This window comes from Daphnia magna, linkage group LG1 (genome assembly GCF_020631705.1).
Source record: "Daphnia magna isolate NIES linkage group LG1, ASM2063170v1.1, whole genome shotgun sequence".
Taxonomy (NCBI): Eukaryota; Metazoa; Arthropoda; class Branchiopoda; order Diplostraca; family Daphniidae; genus Daphnia; species Daphnia magna.
The window spans coordinates 12,917,823-12,933,903 of NC_059182.1; the positions used below are offsets into that span (position 1 = coordinate 12,917,823).

General features: G+C 41.4%; 3 protein-coding genes across 4 annotated transcripts; 2 read left to right on the top strand and 1 right to left on the bottom strand.

Annotated features, from left to right (window-relative positions):
• Nucleotides 1–96: 96 nt before the first annotated feature.
• On the top strand, nt 97–9,570 carry LOC116932293 (myophilin). The gene is made up of 8 exons (XM_032940065.2): nt 97–231; nt 431–595; nt 1,788–1,942; nt 4,170–4,236; nt 6,853–6,957; nt 7,057–7,089; nt 7,203–7,389; nt 9,092–9,570. Exons 2-8 carry the CDS (start codon nt 545–547, stop codon nt 9,115–9,117), a joined length of 624 nt encoding a protein of 207 aa, XP_032795956.1. The 5' UTR covers nt 97–231; nt 431–544; the 3' UTR covers nt 9,118–9,570.
• Nucleotides 9,492–10,721, bottom strand: LOC116932306 (adrenodoxin-like protein 1, mitochondrial). Of its 2 annotated transcripts, XM_032940082.2 has the most exons (5): nt 10,534–10,721; nt 10,267–10,452; nt 10,133–10,203; nt 9,912–10,018; nt 9,492–9,832 (listed from the first exon to the last, which is right to left on the bottom strand). In XM_032940082.2, exons 2-5 carry the CDS (start codon nt 10,321–10,323, stop codon nt 9,588–9,590), a joined length of 480 nt encoding a protein of 159 aa, XP_032795973.1. In that variant the 5' UTR covers nt 10,324–10,452; nt 10,534–10,721; the 3' UTR covers nt 9,492–9,587. The 2 variants fall into 2 exon arrangements, with proteins under 2 accessions (XP_032795973.1, XP_032795965.2); XM_032940074.2 differs by lacking the exon at nt 10,534–10,721 and having other exon boundaries at nt 10,133–10,184; nt 10,267–10,445.
• A 91-nt stretch (nt 10,722–10,812) lies between these two features.
• On the top strand, nt 10,813–15,984 carry LOC116932190 (VWFA and cache domain-containing protein 1). Its single transcript, XM_032939994.2, has 8 exons — nt 10,813–11,345; nt 11,413–11,519; nt 11,580–12,317; nt 12,376–12,624; nt 12,688–12,840; nt 12,896–14,292; nt 14,361–14,681; nt 14,757–15,984. The coding sequence occupies exons 1-8, from the start codon at nt 10,825–10,827 to the stop codon at nt 15,603–15,605; spliced, it is 4,335 nt and encodes a 1,444-aa protein (XP_032795885.2). The 5' UTR covers nt 10,813–10,824; the 3' UTR covers nt 15,606–15,984.
• Nucleotides 15,985–16,081: the final 97 nt, after the last annotated feature.

The window sequence follows — 16,081 nt, forward strand, 5'->3', positions numbered from 1 at the left end:
AAACGAAGAAGCGAAAGAGAAAACGACGAAACAAGAAGAATTCTGTGTGTGAAAGGGAAGAGAGAAAGAGAGATTGAAAATTCTAAAGAAGAAGAAGAAGAAGAAAAAAAAAAAAAAAGAGAGCCCGCCGACGTCGCCGTAGGAAATATTGATACGCATACACAAACCTGTGTCCTGACTCTCCTTTACCCGCGTCTGAATCCCTTCAGTCGACTACCAGACGAGCTCTAGGTAACACTTGACCCACACCACCTCTCGCTTGAAATCTCTCCGCTGCGGGCGTTTTATCATACATATTTCTCCTTTCTTTTGTTTTTAGACCCCCTTTTTGTTTTATCATCGAGAATTTTTGGTTCTTTTAAAGCTTGCGTGCACGACTTGTTGCAGTGGTAAAATCTGATATTTTGTTTTTCCTGTTTTTGTTTTGCAGTTTTATTTCTTTGTCGATCGTCGACATCGTTTTATTTGGCTTCGTTCAGAGCCAACAAAAAAGTGACACTTTATCATCTGCTTCTAGCCTCATTCATCCACCCAACGTGAAACAATGGCTTATCACGGACCAGCTTACGGACTAAGTCGCGAGTGCCAGATGAAGGTATTGTTCCGTATATTCTCGTTAAAATATTGTCAAGACTTCTAGAAAATTCTCGTTGCGTTGGGGTCGACAAGAGCAACAGGCGGCATGGGTTGTAGTTGACGTCAATATCAAGGAAGTTTGTACCAACCGGACGTTGCGTACGTCATTTTCTTTGGGATAAAAACTCAAGCCACATATGGTCCATTGATTGTTGAAAGATAATGCCTACCTGAACATGTGCAGGGTCTTTTTTTTTTTTTTTTTTATTGTCATATTGGATTTCCCCCGTTTCAGGTGAAGACCTGGTATAGGGTACAGAGGAACGGGGTTTTACAGAGCGACTAACGTGAGCAGTAGCTTGGAAAAACATCTAAATGGATTTGGTGTGTGTGTTTTTTTTTCCCTGTAAAAGTGACTGGGGCGTGCTGTGCAGCAGGTATATATACACATTTAGTGCTTTTGAATTTCAAAGGGAAAAATGACACCCTCTCTTCTTAGGCACGTAAATCACGTTCCATTCCGTCGTCTTCTTTCAGAAGGAAAAAACAAAATTCTAGGAAAGTACACCTCCTTTAATGGGCAAGCCCCGAAGGGTTGTAAACAAATTCCCGGTTTCGTTCTAAAAAGAAGTCCTTTTCTTCTTTAAAAAAATAAAAGGCAACTAAAACCACCCACTAAGGGAGTCACACAACCCGCATCCGATTTAGCTTAATGAATGAGCTAGTCCTCCTTCGTCATTCTTGTTTTGACAAACCAACGAAGAAAACAAAGCTGAAAGGAAATGAGAGATCTTGACAGGAAGATTAGATGCGTTTGGATAGCTAGTTACTTTCTTAAACGTGGCGGACTTTGGGTAGCAGCAAAGTTATCTTGTGAGCCAATGGATTGCTCTCTCTAACCCACGAATGACTATTGCTCTAAAGCTCTGCTATTGATTGTAGTAGGAGAGAACACCAACCGACCGCAAACTACCTCAAATTCGAATTTTGTGGCGTCGTCGGGCCGACAGCCCGTCAATCAATGTCTTAACAAAAGTAGAAAGGGGCATCGGCCGCTCCGAAAGCTTTCCCTTTGTGCGTCGCCCCATGAATTTGTCGCTGCTATTCTTTATCAACAAAAAAAAATTATTTTTTTCTTTCCCCACCAACTTTTTTTTCCCTTCTACTTACACATTTCTAATGATTTTGTTTTCTTGTTTATTGTTATCCAGAGCCAGGCCAAATTTAGCTTGGAGCGAGCCCGCGAGGCCCTTGATTGGGTCGAAGCGGTTTTGGACCGTCAACTCAACTATCCTCAGCCGGCCGAAGGTCTGCGGGATCAGCTGGACTTTGCCCATGTCTTGAAAGATGGAATCACTCTTTGCGAGTAAGTTCTGAATTTTTGTTTTTTGTCTCAATCTTTTTTTGGGTGGTGGAGTCATTGGTAGAATGCTTCGACGGGCAAAAAAGTACGTCGAATGCGGTCGACTATGAACGAAGAAATCCATCAGGTGTCGTTTGACCGTGCAAAAGACCCTTCTCAACGAACAGGCAACTCATCTTTCTCTTTCCGTTCACTAACCCAGCGTGACCGAAACCTGCGCACTTTTCTTTTCTTTTTTTTTTTTTTGAATGACAACTCAAGTCGACACGTGTTCAAGCCAACGGGCGGTTGGTGGTAAATGAGCAGTTTGCAGCAACAAGTTTTTTTTTTTTTTTTTTGAAAAAAAAGGGGGGAAATAAATAACCGACCGACAGGCCGCCAGACGTGGACCATGTCTCATTTTCTAGTGTTGTTGATGGTCCGTGCAGCTGGCCTGCCAGTAGGCATATTACCTGACTAATGATGATTTCTCCGAGTGGTTAGAACTCATCACTGCCAACTAGTCGTTCCGCCCAATAACTCACTCCTCTACCTGCCCTTATTTGTTTCACTTTTTTTTTTTCTTAATGGATTTAACCTGAAAATTTTTGCAGTTTTTCATTTTTTTTTTGAAAATGGATGTCTTTCTTTTCCATGCTAAGATCAGATAGGTCGTTATGCGATCTAAAAACGCTGATCTTTTAGTATTAAAAGGTTGGACTATTATTGCGGTTGAGCTCCACAGATCGAATGCCGTTGATTGAGCAGAAATGCAAGGAGTAAGCAATGCAAGGAGTTCAATCCTTGCATTCCATACAAGGCGTTCGCTAAGAACAGTGAAGAGTCAAACAAGATGGCAAAAGAAGGAGATCAGATTTGTATTTAGTTCTTTTTTCTCTTCTTATTTATGTATTTCTTTTTAACCTAGAATTTCTCCTGCGGGAGAGATGCAACCTCATTTCCTACCTTCTCTCTTATCCTTTTTTTAAATGCGCTTATCCGAGCGATCGAGAAAAAAAAAAAGGATGTGTTCAAAGGAGAAATGAGAGAGATGGAAAAGAAAAACGCTCGCTAAAAGAGAAAGCTTTACTTAACTTTCGTTTGGAATAGACGAAGAGAGAGAGAGAGAGAGAGGTCCACGTTTTCTATTTAAATAGACACACAGACTCTTTTCCTTTATGTACATCGGGAAAAAAAAGCGTACATGCAGCTGCCATTGTTAGTTAGTTTTTTTTAACGCATAAAAAATAATAATAACACACGCAGACACACACAAAAACACACGGCAGAGTGATGTTACGACTGAGTCGAGGTGTGTTTCGTGCGGGAGAGGGGAGGTGGGGCGACCACTGCGGTCTACAGGATTTTTTTTTTTTCAACAGCTGCACGTGTGACGCTTATTCACGCGGCCCTTTTGTGGGCACACGGAACACAGACCGCGGGAGAGAGAGAGAGTAAGACTCCGTCTGTCAGCTACCTGCTACTAAGCTCGTTCATCATTCGGTCGTTTCTCCATTCGGAAAACAAAGAAAAAGGGAGATGGTAATAAAAAAAAATGAGAGAAACACCTTTAAAAAAAAAAATAATAATTCATTTCAGTTGTGTTAGGTAATTGGTTCCACCGGAGCTTTTTTTAAATATGGGCTATAATTTGTGTGTCTTTTCTTTATTTTATTTTGGGGAGGTAAATTTAGTAGTTGGTTGCCGCAGGTGAAACGACAGTGACCCAGCGTGTTATTATTATTATCCATTTTGATGAGAATTTAGTAGGGCGATGAATTGATTCGACCGGACGGAAATATCAGATTGAATAGCACGTTTCAAATGTCTTGGCATTTGTTTGCTGCGATACAGCTTGATTACATTGATGCTATCCTATAAATATGTACAACGAGAAACGCCCTCGTCCTGCCCTTACCAATTTGGTGGAAATACGTTCAAAGCATGACTAGTTATTTTCTCGTGTCCATTTTCTATGTTTCTGCTTTTAACCAGAAATCCAAGATTTTTGGGGTTTCTGGCCCAGTATCGGCGGATGTGGTATTAGAGGGGCGATAGCCAAACAAGTGATAGAACAACGAACTTTTTTGTTTGTTTATTTTGTTTGATATATATTTTTATTTTTTTTTTCTTGTGTTGAAAGAGAAATTCAAAGTGGTTTGTGGTGGATACCAAGTTTGGCGAAATGACTGAAAAAGAATGAAAGGCATTAAGTTTAATGTCTAATTTCTTTTTTTCACGCTACTTTCAGATTGATCAACTCATTGGAACCTGGGGCGGTTAAGAAGATCAACACGATGAAAGCACCTTTCAAGCAGGTATGACATTACTTCATTTTCTTTCTTTCCTTTTTGGTTTTCTCCTTTTGGTTGTTGTTTTTTTTTTTGTGGCGTTTTAAAAATGCCGTATTTGATAGTGTTTTGAAATGGACTGTCTCCTCGATTAATCGAGTGGGTCGTTCCTCTCGCCTGTTGGGCATCGCTATTCCCCGCCACTCATTTAAGTGCATCAATTAAAAGATAGGATAGCCAGTTTTGTTCTACTCGTGTGTGATGGATTGTTGACGAAATTTTAATAACCAATGCGACACGGTCAAACAACCGTGACAACGTAGCTTCCTGTTTCCCTCCCATGTTTTATTTTGTTTCAATCTTCCATTGTCGGAAATAGTTTTACATACTTGAATTGCATTTTTTTTTTTTTGTCCATTCCAAAAATGGACAAATCTATCGGACTGATGATTCAATGCCATTACAACCAAGCGATGCGTCATTTTATTTTGACAGGACTTTGTCGCCTTTTTGCTTCTTCCTACAACTCATCGAAAGAAGTTGCATAGTGAAAAAAGGCGCATGTACGTAGGAGAGATGGAAGTGATACTGCTAAGAGAGGCAATAGGGGCGGGAGGGCGTCGTGATTCTGCCATCGAAAAAATAAAGGTTCTCAGTTTCGTTCAGACTGCCACACAATAAGAAAAAGGTTGAAATCCTTACATGGTTGGGGGCACCTTTAAAAAAAATAACTACCTTGTAGGTCTGTCTCTGTCTGCAATGCGTGAATGGGAGGGACCCCCAACAGTTCGACCGCTGCCAAAGGAAAAGATGTGGAGGAACCAAAAAAAAAAAATGAATTTTTTTTGCTAGGCAAAAGTATTTAGCTGGACCTGGTGAGTCATTTCGTTGCATCAGGTTGGCCCAGGTTTTTGGAGGAGAGCCCCAGTTCAGGCGTCGGAATAGCGGGGCAGCTGTGAGGTTGACATGTGTGATGTTTAAGTAACGCCCCTCCAGAATTCCCAATAACAGTTCTGTGTGTTTTAGTTTCCACTAGAGACAAAAAAAAATTAATAATCAGAACAAGTGGATAGTCATTTCGTTTCATTCCGCCCGTCAAATAGTTCATGAATATTCATGCAGGAAAAAACAAAAAAGGGCAATGCCTTATTCGGCAGATTGAACTGGGATGAAAGATGCATACAAAAAGAAAGAAAGAAACAATTAATTCTCTGTCCTCTATCTCTTCTCTCAAGGTTGTTTATTCCATTTTTTTTTTTTTTATACTTGGCTGCTGCTCCATTTTGGAACAAGAGGTCGTATCGTAATTTTTTCACTTGCGGCTAAAGAGCGAAATAAACAAGAAGCAAATAACTTAAGAAAAGAAAAATATATTGCTATGTTTGATTAGCAATTTTTTCTTCTTCGACTAGACGCCATTTTTATTGTTGCCAACCTCTTGACCTCCGTCCCGGTTGGTCCTCTCTCTTTTCACGCGAGTGAATCACGCCATTCGTTCCAGTTCTTCTCTCTCCTTTTTATTTTCCTCCTTTTTTTCTTTTTTTTTTCTTATTCTCCGTTTATTTAGAAGCGCATAGAACGTGAAAGTCGAAGGCCTTTACCAATACAGGACGAAAGAAAAGGTTGAAAAGGCTCAGCCAAGAGAAAGGAGAATTCGGTTGGTAAAATTGAGGTCAGCTTCCAGCGAAAAACTTTGACGTCAGAAAAGAATCGATTTCGTACCATCGACCCTATAAAATTTTTTTTTTTTTTTTTTAGAACTTAGTGTTTGGCAGTCGAGTGTGTGTCGATTTGTTTTTAAAACAGATTTTCACGACCGAAATTGGTCGGCTGAAGCCCGATTGGTTAGGAACCAGCTGGCGAAACACGAGCGTAACGTTGCCACCGTCTTAAACCACCAATCCCCTAAGTCCTTTTAAGGCAGGAAAAGTTTTCGTCAAGGACTCGATGACTGGCGAAAGCGACTACATAGAGCAAACTCGGTCTACAGACGACAGTCTATTGAAGATATTTACGTAACCATTCAAACAAAAACGGGACTAGGTCAACGGCCATTCGCCCATATCAGTATGGTGCTAGCTATTCTACCAAATAAGGCTATCGTAAAAAACATGAAAATCCCTCGATTTCTCGAGTCTCTGAAAATACTTTTTCATAGAGGCTGTTGTAAGAAATTGCGGGGAATATCAAATAAAATCAAAATGGCATAAATTGTGGGGTTTTTCAAGTTCTCCCGATTATTTTTTCATTTTTCCCTCCGTGATGGTCCGTTTGTCGAGTGGACATGCCTCGATACGTAACCATGTTTGGACTGCATTCTCGTCCCCCCCTCTCATTTTTTTTTTTTCCTTCTTCCTTCCATGGAGTTATATGTGTGGTATGTCTGCTCCAGTTGTATAGAAAACACTTCCAGTCGACTGATTTCCATCTGTGTGTGATGAATATGCAGTCATTCCCGTTATCGTCCAGAGCTGGCGCTGTATTACATGTTTTATGATGACTTGGAAGACTCGATTTCTGTTTTTTTTTTTTTTTAATAACTCAATTTCAATGTGGATGTTGTAGGATGGGCATCGCGTGTTGCCGACAATTTAGAATGTTTCCCTACTTTGTATTTTTGGTTTCTGATTTTTCTTTTAACAGAGGGAAAATGTAGAGCTGTTCCTCAAGGGCTGCGAGAATTACGGCCTCAAATCGCAGGACCTGTTTCAAGTCAACGATCTGTACGAACACAAGAATCTTTACATGGTAAAACCCAATTCAAATGAATGAAAATGTCTGACTTGAAATAACCATTTACTTTAATTTATTTGCTTTCTTATCTCCGTTCTTTTATTTCATTTTTAGGTGGTCGATACCATCTTTGCCCTTGGTGGAATGGTATGTCTATTTCAAACACCTTTCTGGTCTCAATCGATGTCTATATCTTTATTGTTACTGTTATTATTATCGAATACATAATAATAATTCTAAAAAAAAAAAAAATGAAACAGGCACAAAAGAAAAACTGGGATGGACCAACGATCGGCGTCAAGGTGGCGGATGAGAACCCACGGGAGTTTTCTGCTGATCAACTGGCGGAAAGCCACAAGATTATCGGCTTGCAATATGGCAGCAACAAGGGCGCTACGCAATCCGGCATGACACCTTACGGAGCCACACGCCAAATCCTTCCCGACGGTATTTTTATAATCGATTTTCTCTCTCTCCCCAATCCCGTCCCGTCCACACATTTCTGTGTCAAGTAATACGAAGCTTTAGAAATCTGGGTGATATCAGCTTTCGCTTTATTCATCAGTCGATCTCATAAATAATCCGGCATTAAGATTTCGAATTCCTGAACGTTTTCCTTAATGGGTTATGTCATGCATCTGTCGTCCGATGCTTCAAACTTGGCCAGATGAATCCCAAATGGATTTTCGCGCGACTAAACACATCTCAACAGCAGCTAGTCTTTTGGTGTATCAGTGTAGTATACAGCGTTTTCTTTCCCCAAATACGTTGGGTGACTAATAATATGTGTCATTCTGCTGAATCTATCACGCGTTCACGCCCATCTAGCGTATACATGGCGAAACGGAAACGCTTTGTCTGAGGCCATCATTAATCATCTTAGGACATGTCTACGATTCACTCCTCTTTAGGTCATCGACGATCGCCCTCTTCTTGTGTTCATCTGTCATTCTAGATTGATCCGAGTCAATCCTCTTTTCCACCCAGTTGCATTCGTGGAGAGACTCGTGTTGACCGACGAGATCCTTACCTAATCGGCTGTCCTCCTCCTTTGAAGCTCCCCTCGTAACTCCACGCTTTGTTTCTCTGTCTGTTTCTTTTGCGTATTCTTTATATACTTTGATCTGCAGACAAGGATGTGTACAGCTTGTTGGCGCCCACGCGTTGATGAATCACGCACGCAGCGTGCGTCTGACCTTGCTCATGTTTAAAAGCGAGGGAGTTTTTAAATCGAGCCGTGCTTGGGTCGTTTCGTAGTAATGAACTCGTTTTATTTATTTATTTATGTTTTTTTTTTTTTATTTATTTTTTTTCTTTCCTCTGAATGGCCTCGCCTATATTATTTTTATAAAAAATCATGGTGGCCCTTTCCCCTCCTTACACATCCATCGTTAAGCATACCTTAAAAGGCCTGGCTTCTGTACACCAGCCAGGTACATGTCCAAGTTTGTGACGATGGAAAGGGCAAACAGAGAGAAAACGTTTCATCGATTTCAAATGGGAAATTGTAAAAGCTGACATCTTTGCACTGGCAAACATAAAATAAAAAAATAAATAAAAAAACGAAAACAACATTTAATAAAAAAAAAAAAAACAGTACACAAGTAGTTAACTTTCAAAGGTAGATATCCACATCGGGATACCAAGGTTTTGTTTCGTGTAACAAATAGAAGCAACTTTCGTGTTCTGCCGTGGTTTACAGAAGTCACCCGAGACGAGGGTAAAAGGAATTGAATAACTAATGATTCTCTTTTTCAGCACAATAAAAATGATATCTTTCGAAGATTCTTGAACTGCTTAAAACCGGTTTAGGAGATTTTTGCAATGTGATCCGTTACTTCTCTGCCATTTTATTTTCCGAGCCACATGAGCTCCGTCTAGACACACTCGAACAACAGCTTTCTAAGAGAGTCCGATAACTCTGGGAAAATATAGGATATGATATTGAAAATCCTTTATCCCGTAATCATCCGGCATTGCGTTTGATGGGTTTTTTCTCTCGCCTAGCGTTACCAAAATTTCAAAATTATTTGTTCTCGGTCTTAAATTTTTATGTGCGCGTTTCCGTTTGTTCGTTTTGGTACACTTACTTTCAATTCCACGCTATCGTCTTCAAAATATTTATATATTTTTTTCTGTACATTTTCAGAGTTCGCTCACAATGGAATGCACTAGACGGAAAATTCAACGACATGTAGTGCCCCTCAATTCACCTGCTGGAGCAAAATGTCAGCCTGTTCTGCATTTTTGGCAGATTTCATCATGCTAGCATTTCTTCTGATTTCCCCTTTTTGTTTTGTTCTGCGCGGATAATGCCTTTACATGTTCAAAGGACGTCGATGACTTGTTTTCTTTTTTGTGTTACACATTCCGACCGATTCGCAGATATAAATCTACTTCCCTCCTTCCTGCTTTGCTGAATTTCTTATTATTTGCTCTATGTCATCATCCTTCCAAGATTGGCAGTTCTTCTGCAAACTATTTCTTTCATCTTTCTTTGCCTTTTCATTGTGCTTTACCGATTACATAATGGAACAAGTGCCTTCATCTCCTCACAAGATTTGATCATTATTTTTTGTCATAAGGCGAGATACAATCTAATAATACACAACACAGTTCGCTAATGTACACAGCTGAATTTTGTATCAATGAGGCTGTGGAACATGCCCATCAACATAAAAATTACGGGTGATACTTGGAAGCTTGAGAACCATGCCTTCAAGCTCGTGTGACAAGATAATCTGACAACCAAGGCGAGAATTGGGCTTTAGCCCCGGAGCCATGTCCAGCATATCATCCTCTTCCTCCTTGGGTTCTGACAACTTGGGATAATACTCTTCTTGAACATAGACATGGCATGTTGAGCAGGCTAATGATGCCTCACAAGCACCTATATTTCCAAATGTATTGAAACATTTATGTATAAATGTTGTGCAAAAAATTGATACAACATAAGAGAATAGGGTTACCTTCTAATTCAATACCATGACGGTGCGCCAAGTAAAGGACATTGTCTCCAACTTTTCCCCTAACTGGTCTCCTTTTTCCTTCCCTGTCTATGAAGGTTATATTTACACTGGAAGAGCAAAGATAAAGGTTTAAATTAAAAATGGAAAATCATTCGGTGGGTTTGATGTGTAGCTAAAATTGTAACAAAATTATGAAATCAACTTATGGTAATGAATCTTACACTTCGTCTTCTGATTTTGGATCCTGCCATTCGTATTCCCCGCTTTTATAAACTGAAAACAAATGATGTAACTAAAAATGACGGAACTGATACGACTAATTAAAAATGTTTAAATTGCAGAAAGATAACTTTACCTGGACTTTTGGAAAATTCCCTGAAATTATATACGTTATGAATTCTATTATATACATTGGAATGATATTCTGTTACATTCCTGAATTTCCAGCCTCTGAAAATAAATCGTAAACAAGGTGACAAGGTGAGTCTAATGGAGGCGGCCATGTTATTTTTCGAATCCGTAACGTAGAACGATCGTGTAACTAAATTTTTATCATTTTAGAATTGAAACAAACAAAAAACTCGTTAATATTAGATTTAAATAAAAGATTTAAAAATATTACAGTTCGAAATCAAAGGGCTTTAGGAACTGAGAAGCATATTTATAAGTACAATTTGACAACGCCTATTGTCATCTGTGAGAAGCAATGGTAGCTTTTTTCTTTCAGGTTTGTGTTTCTTGAATTTTAAACTTGCAAGTCTCTTTAAAAATCTTTTGCACATGGTGTTTTCAAACTTAAGTGAGAATGCTGTTTTCGTCATTGATTGGATTTTTTCCGTCAAACTGCAACTGAAAAGAATCACCGAGATCAAAGACACGGCGGCCGCCTAAACAAAGCCAAAACCTAAACATCATGGCGGCTTGGTCAAAGGCCTATTGCTTGCGGCAATACCTATTGATAACGCTTCTATTGCTGTTGGATGTTTTATTGGCCGATAATTCTTCAAATATTTCCACTGGTGGAGATGTCAGTGCAGAAGATCGTGACAGGACCTCTGTCAAGAAAGAGCTTAGGAATCCAAACAGGTGGATGGGTGCTGGTTTGGCTGAGGAAGAAGAAATTGAACCTATCAAAGGTTTTTATTTGGATGAAGGCTCTCAGATGCTTGCATCTTTTTTCAGCACAGTCAGCAATGAAGAGCTCGGTGTGACAGCTTTACAAACTATATATGACTCCCTTCCATTTGGTGTGGTGGAGAAAGATGATGCTTCCAGGGTGAAAGATCTCAGTGACCGCTTACAACGCAAACTATCACATTACAGTTCTTTAGTCAATCTAAGTAGAAATGCCATAGAAGAACTCTTTTGGCATCATCTGCACAGACCATTAAGCACACCTGCCCCTTGCTGTGAACTTCCAGATTCTATGCTAAGGTAAACAAATTTAAATTACACACCCATTAATGTGTAAAGTGTGATCTCTTTATGCATTGCTGAACAGGTATGAAAGCCATTTTGGGGCTCCAGTTTCTGAAGAACTATCTTGTGATGTTACTGTACCAAATCACAAACCCCTCAGTTTTGCTCCAGGACATAATCTTACTGATGGTATTAAGTTTGCTATATTACAGCATTGCAAATCAATTAATTACTGGATTCTGTTTATAGTTTTTGCAAACAATTTGAAAATGTCCCCTTCCATCAAGTGGCAATACTTTCTTAGTGCGGATGGTGGGTTAAGCGAATATCCAGCTCACCGCATTGACAACAAATCTGGTTGCAACAAAGCTGGAGACCGTTTCCGCCGAAGGAATTTATATCTTTCTTCAGTCTATCCGGAACCCAAGTTTGTTGTTATGGTCATCGACCATGGCAGTGCGCTTAGTCCTAATCAGCTATCCATAGCAAAAGCTATTGGAAAGTATATCATCTCAAGCTTATCGGATAAGGACCACATTGGCTTGATAGCCTTGTCCGATGAACTTCACTATGCTGGTGTCGGTGATTGTTTTACACGTGGAATGACACGCGCAAGCCGCCAAACTAAATTCAAATTAAGCCGATTCATCGAAAGCTTGACCAAAGCCAAAGCGCCTGCCAATCATAGCTTGGGGTTCCAGCAAGCTCTTGATATGGCTAGACAAGCTATGCTAATGAGTGGGAATGAGGCAGCCAATTCACAAGCGTCAGCGAACAATTGTGCATCAGGCAATCAAACGTGTGGCCATATGCCCCCTTCAATGGGTGATTGCCCGACGGCCAGTTCAAATCCAGTGCTGTTGATGTATATCAGCCGCGGTCTTTTGTCCTCGTTAGCAGAGCCTCGACAGGTTTTAGAACTAATAGCTCTTGGTCAGCTCTGCCTCCAGGGTCGATTAGTGATCAATACTTATGCACTGATTGATGGTAACAGTTATTCTTTGCTATCAAAATGAAAACCTAAAAATGAATTCATTTCTTTTAGATGGTAAACCAATCATGTATGAAAAAGCATTTCTGCAAGACGTGGCACTCCAGAATTACTCGAGATACAACGTGTCGTTTGCAGCGCTCGAAAGACTTCCAATTATGCGTGGACAAGCCCTGGCCATCAACTCGACGCGTTGGCTTTCTTCCACGGTCGGGGACTATCAATCCGTTCTTCTAAATTCTTCAGCTGTGCAACAAACTACCGTCACATATTCTCCTCCTTATTGGGATCAATTAGGGAAAGGTAAAACATTAAGAGAATGTATGTGATAATAGCTCATTCGTAACAAAATCCTACGTCTTACAGGATTGGTTGTTAGTCTAACACAGCCGTGTTTTCACTTGGATCTGCTCGTAGGTGCTGTTGGTCTAGATATACATTTAGCCGATCTAGTTGAAGACTTCACATACTTTAATGTTGCTGGTGGCCGCAGCTACGTTTTTTTGATTGATATGATTGGTAATGCAATTTTAAATTGTCATCCAGTTAGTAATTAACCAACTTTATTTTGTAGGCACCGTACTAATGCACCCGACACTTTCCCGGCCAAATACAGTCTCCGAAGAAACAGTTGCTACAGACATTGGCTTCTTGGAATACCGTAGTGGATTTGCAGCCATTCGCAGGCGAATCCTCACCTCCACTTCGGGTAGCGGGAAATTAATATTTTCATCTACAGAGCACAAAGAAGAGGAAGATGGAGTCAAGAGTACGACGTTGACGTATACGTGGGAGCGAGTCGGTTCAACTCCATACATCGCCTGCATCGTAACGCGGAGTGATAAGGATGGATCAGACGTCCAAGCCTTACGCCGGTTGCCACCCACGTCGTTACCTGACCTGGTTTACCACCGATTAGATGTTGTTTCGAGCCCAAGTAAAGTAGATTTATGTCGCTATTTCCGCCAGCACTCTACTTTGGCAGCAGGATCATTGTTCCTTTCACCTGCCGCGCACGTGTCATCTTTCCAATTTGAGTCATGGGCAGAACCATCACCTTTGGTTATCCAATCGTTTATGGCATTCCTGAGTGACAAAACTAAGCTGATAGCCAACCCGGGACTGCGTTCGGCAGTCCGTTCGGATGTTGGTGCTTTAGCGCAGCTGGTTCCGTACTGGAGATCACAATTTAGCCATTCGATACTAAGCCAGTTTATCGTCCGGCGTTATGCAGCCACAGCCACCAGTGGTGTCATGATCGAATACCCAGCCACTGTCCGGCCTGCATCGTTTGATCCACTACGTCGCCCTTGGTATCAGAAGGCCGTTGAATTCCCTGGTAAAGTTGTTGTAACAGGTCCGTCGCTGGATCCTTCCGGATCGGGCTATGTTGTCTCAATTAGCCACACTGTTTACGAGGGAAAATCATCTACACGTCACAGTCCCACGGACGACGTTGTTGCAGTTTTGGGAGCGGATTTGACACTTGCCTACATGCATCGAATGCTTTGGGCTACATTGCCATTTTGCCCCGACCGAGCTGGCCAAGTTAGAGGCTCCAGTATCCGTTGTTTCATAATGGACGAACGTGGTTACTTGCTGGTCCATCCCAACTTGTTGGATCCATCACCTCCAGGAAGCCAGAGCAACATCGAACAACAACACTTGACGCATCATGAACCTTTGGTGGCGTCAGATTTACTAAACCATGACCGTTTCGTGCTAAAGAAGGCATGTTCCAGTTATCCGGATCGTACCGTTCAACGATTTTATCAGCTAAATCTGACGCTCAATGATCAGTGGATTGACAGTAGCGGTTCCCCAGATATGCCAGTTCCTGTTTTAACCAATCTAGTTCATGGCGAGCATTGCATTCGTTACCAAATTGTTGCTATCCAGGGAACAAATTTGTTCGTCGGTGTTGTAAATCAAACCTGTGAATCAGCAACCGCGTTCTGTCCTTGCTCAACGGTAAGAATTTCTCTGCCAGAGCGATTTCGATCTGCAACACAAACCTTAAATGTCTCTTTATGTATTAGGTGGACCGGCTCTGCTTAAACTGCCACCGCATGGAACAAAGCGAATGCGAGTGTCCGTGCGAATGCCCATTGGAACTAGACACATGCATTAACATGTCAGATACGGTTCAGTCTGAAGCTGACGGATTGCCAACTTGCCCAGCCCAACCTGAAATGTCTTCTTCCCCCCCGCCGCCTCCTTCCCAGCGGTCACGGGATGTTGAACTCTTGCCGGCTTGCTTGGCACTCGATTGTGAGGGACGTCTTTCAGAAAGAGAGTGTTTCGGTGTAGTTGGCTGTGAATGGTGCGTTAGGGATACAGACGGACATTCTTCCCTCCAGGTATTTCCATTATCAACCTTTAAGATTACCTAGTTTTCTTAATCATTTTTTGATTATTGCAAAAAATCATAACAGGTTCCTTTTTGTACACAACACTTTAAATGCTATGGTGGAGTACTTCGAGGATCTTCCCCTTATACTGAAGATACTAACAATGGTGGCATGTCAACAGCGGATATAGATTCAGCATTCAAGTCGCTCCCAGTCGGCCCGGTGGCCGGAGGGGTTATGGCTTTCTTCTGTTTTGTCGCTCTTTCCATCTACTGTTATCGCCAGCAAACACGGCGACGCAATCACGGTGTTGGCAGTGGAGGCTATGGATCGGGATCAGGTGCTGGTTTGCGAATGACGCAGTTAGACAACGACATGGATGAACACGACGATATCGAACCAGATGGGGATGAGACAACGGCTGTGGTGACCCACGAATTCAGCCTGGCCGGTGGCATCGGGCTGGATAATGTTGCGATTGTTTCGCCCTATCGTGTCAACACAGGGTATCGACGCCCAGCTGGTGGTGATTCAGATCATGGCTACTCAACGATGACGCATGATATGCATGAAGATTCGGAGCATACGGCATCTTACGTCGAGCCCCTGCTTGTAGGGCGGGATCGGTATCGGCCTACGGGCCGCTCCGTATCAACGGGCTCTTTCTCATCACGGGCTTCGTCTCCTCTTGGGCCCGTGTACCCAACGGGACGAATCGCCAATCAACGAATTACATCACCTGGAACACTGCTTGAATCGGCCGACGAATTAGAGGCTGAGAATAACGAGAAACGGCAAAAAGAGCTTATGAACCTGCACTCCTCCCCTCCTATCCGGATGCTAGACGACTCGCTGGGTATGACAATTTTGCCCGACTCTAGCCTTAACCAGCTCATTGTACCTGTCACCGTTCATATGGTTGATACATCATAACGCTTCCGTTTGCAACGAGGCAGCTGATATTTTTTATTTGAAAGTGCCATGGATTTTTGTCCTCCCTTTTCAACTGTTGCTTTTTGCATCCTTCCAAACTCGTTGTTCTTATCTTTTGACTGAATGCTGATTACTCGTTTGTGTGAGGTTTGCCAATCACTTTATGTGTTTTGTGTGAAAGAATTTGGAACTATTGTTAAACCAGTATTATTATTTTTTTATTATCATCACTTCGGAAAAATATCGAAACAATAATATTGCGAGTCTTCTGACCTCAGTGCCTTGAACTTGATGCAATCGATTGTGCTTTGTGTTTCTTAACTCTTATCCAACGCAGCTCAACCCTTACTTTGTGAATGAATAAATTGTAAATCTTAAATATGAAGTAGTAATTTTATTTTCCCAAAAATTGAGGAAACAGTACAGTGTGTCAACATCATTTAGATGAAAGACACACAGCTCTCTTCAGATTTTGA

Bases quoted from the DNA above. Each gene is read 5' to 3' on its own strand.
- LOC116932190 (XM_032939994.2), top strand. From the start codon at position 10,825: ATGGCGGCTTGGTCAAAGGCCTATTGCTTGCGGCAATACCTATTGATA. The intron at 12,318-12,375 runs GTAACAGTTATT...CATTTCTTTTAG, and splicing joins TACTTATGCACTGATTGATG to ATGGTAAACCAATCATGTAT. The intron at 12,625-12,687 runs GTAAAACATTAA...TACGTCTTACAG, and splicing joins TTGGGATCAATTAGGGAAAG to GATTGGTTGTTAGTCTAACA.
- LOC116932306 (XM_032940074.2), bottom strand. From the start codon at position 10,414: ATGGCCGCCTCCATTAGACTCACCTTGTCACCTTGTTTACGATTTATT. The intron at 10,019-10,132 runs GTAAGATTCATT...TTGCTCTTCCAG, and splicing joins CCAAAATCAGAAGACGAAGT to TGTAAATATAACCTTCATAG. The intron at 9,833-9,911 runs GTAACCCTATTC...TTGGAAATATAG, and splicing joins TCATGGTATTGAATTAGAAG to GTGCTTGTGAGGCATCATTA.
- LOC116932293 (XM_032940065.2), top strand. From the start codon at position 545: ATGGCTTATCACGGACCAGCTTACGGACTAAGTCGCGAGTGCCAGATG. The intron at 596-1,787 runs GTATTGTTCCGT...ATTGTTATCCAG, and splicing joins GTCGCGAGTGCCAGATGAAG to AGCCAGGCCAAATTTAGCTT. The intron at 6,958-7,056 runs GTAAAACCCAAT...TTTCATTTTTAG, and splicing joins AACACAAGAATCTTTACATG to GTGGTCGATACCATCTTTGC.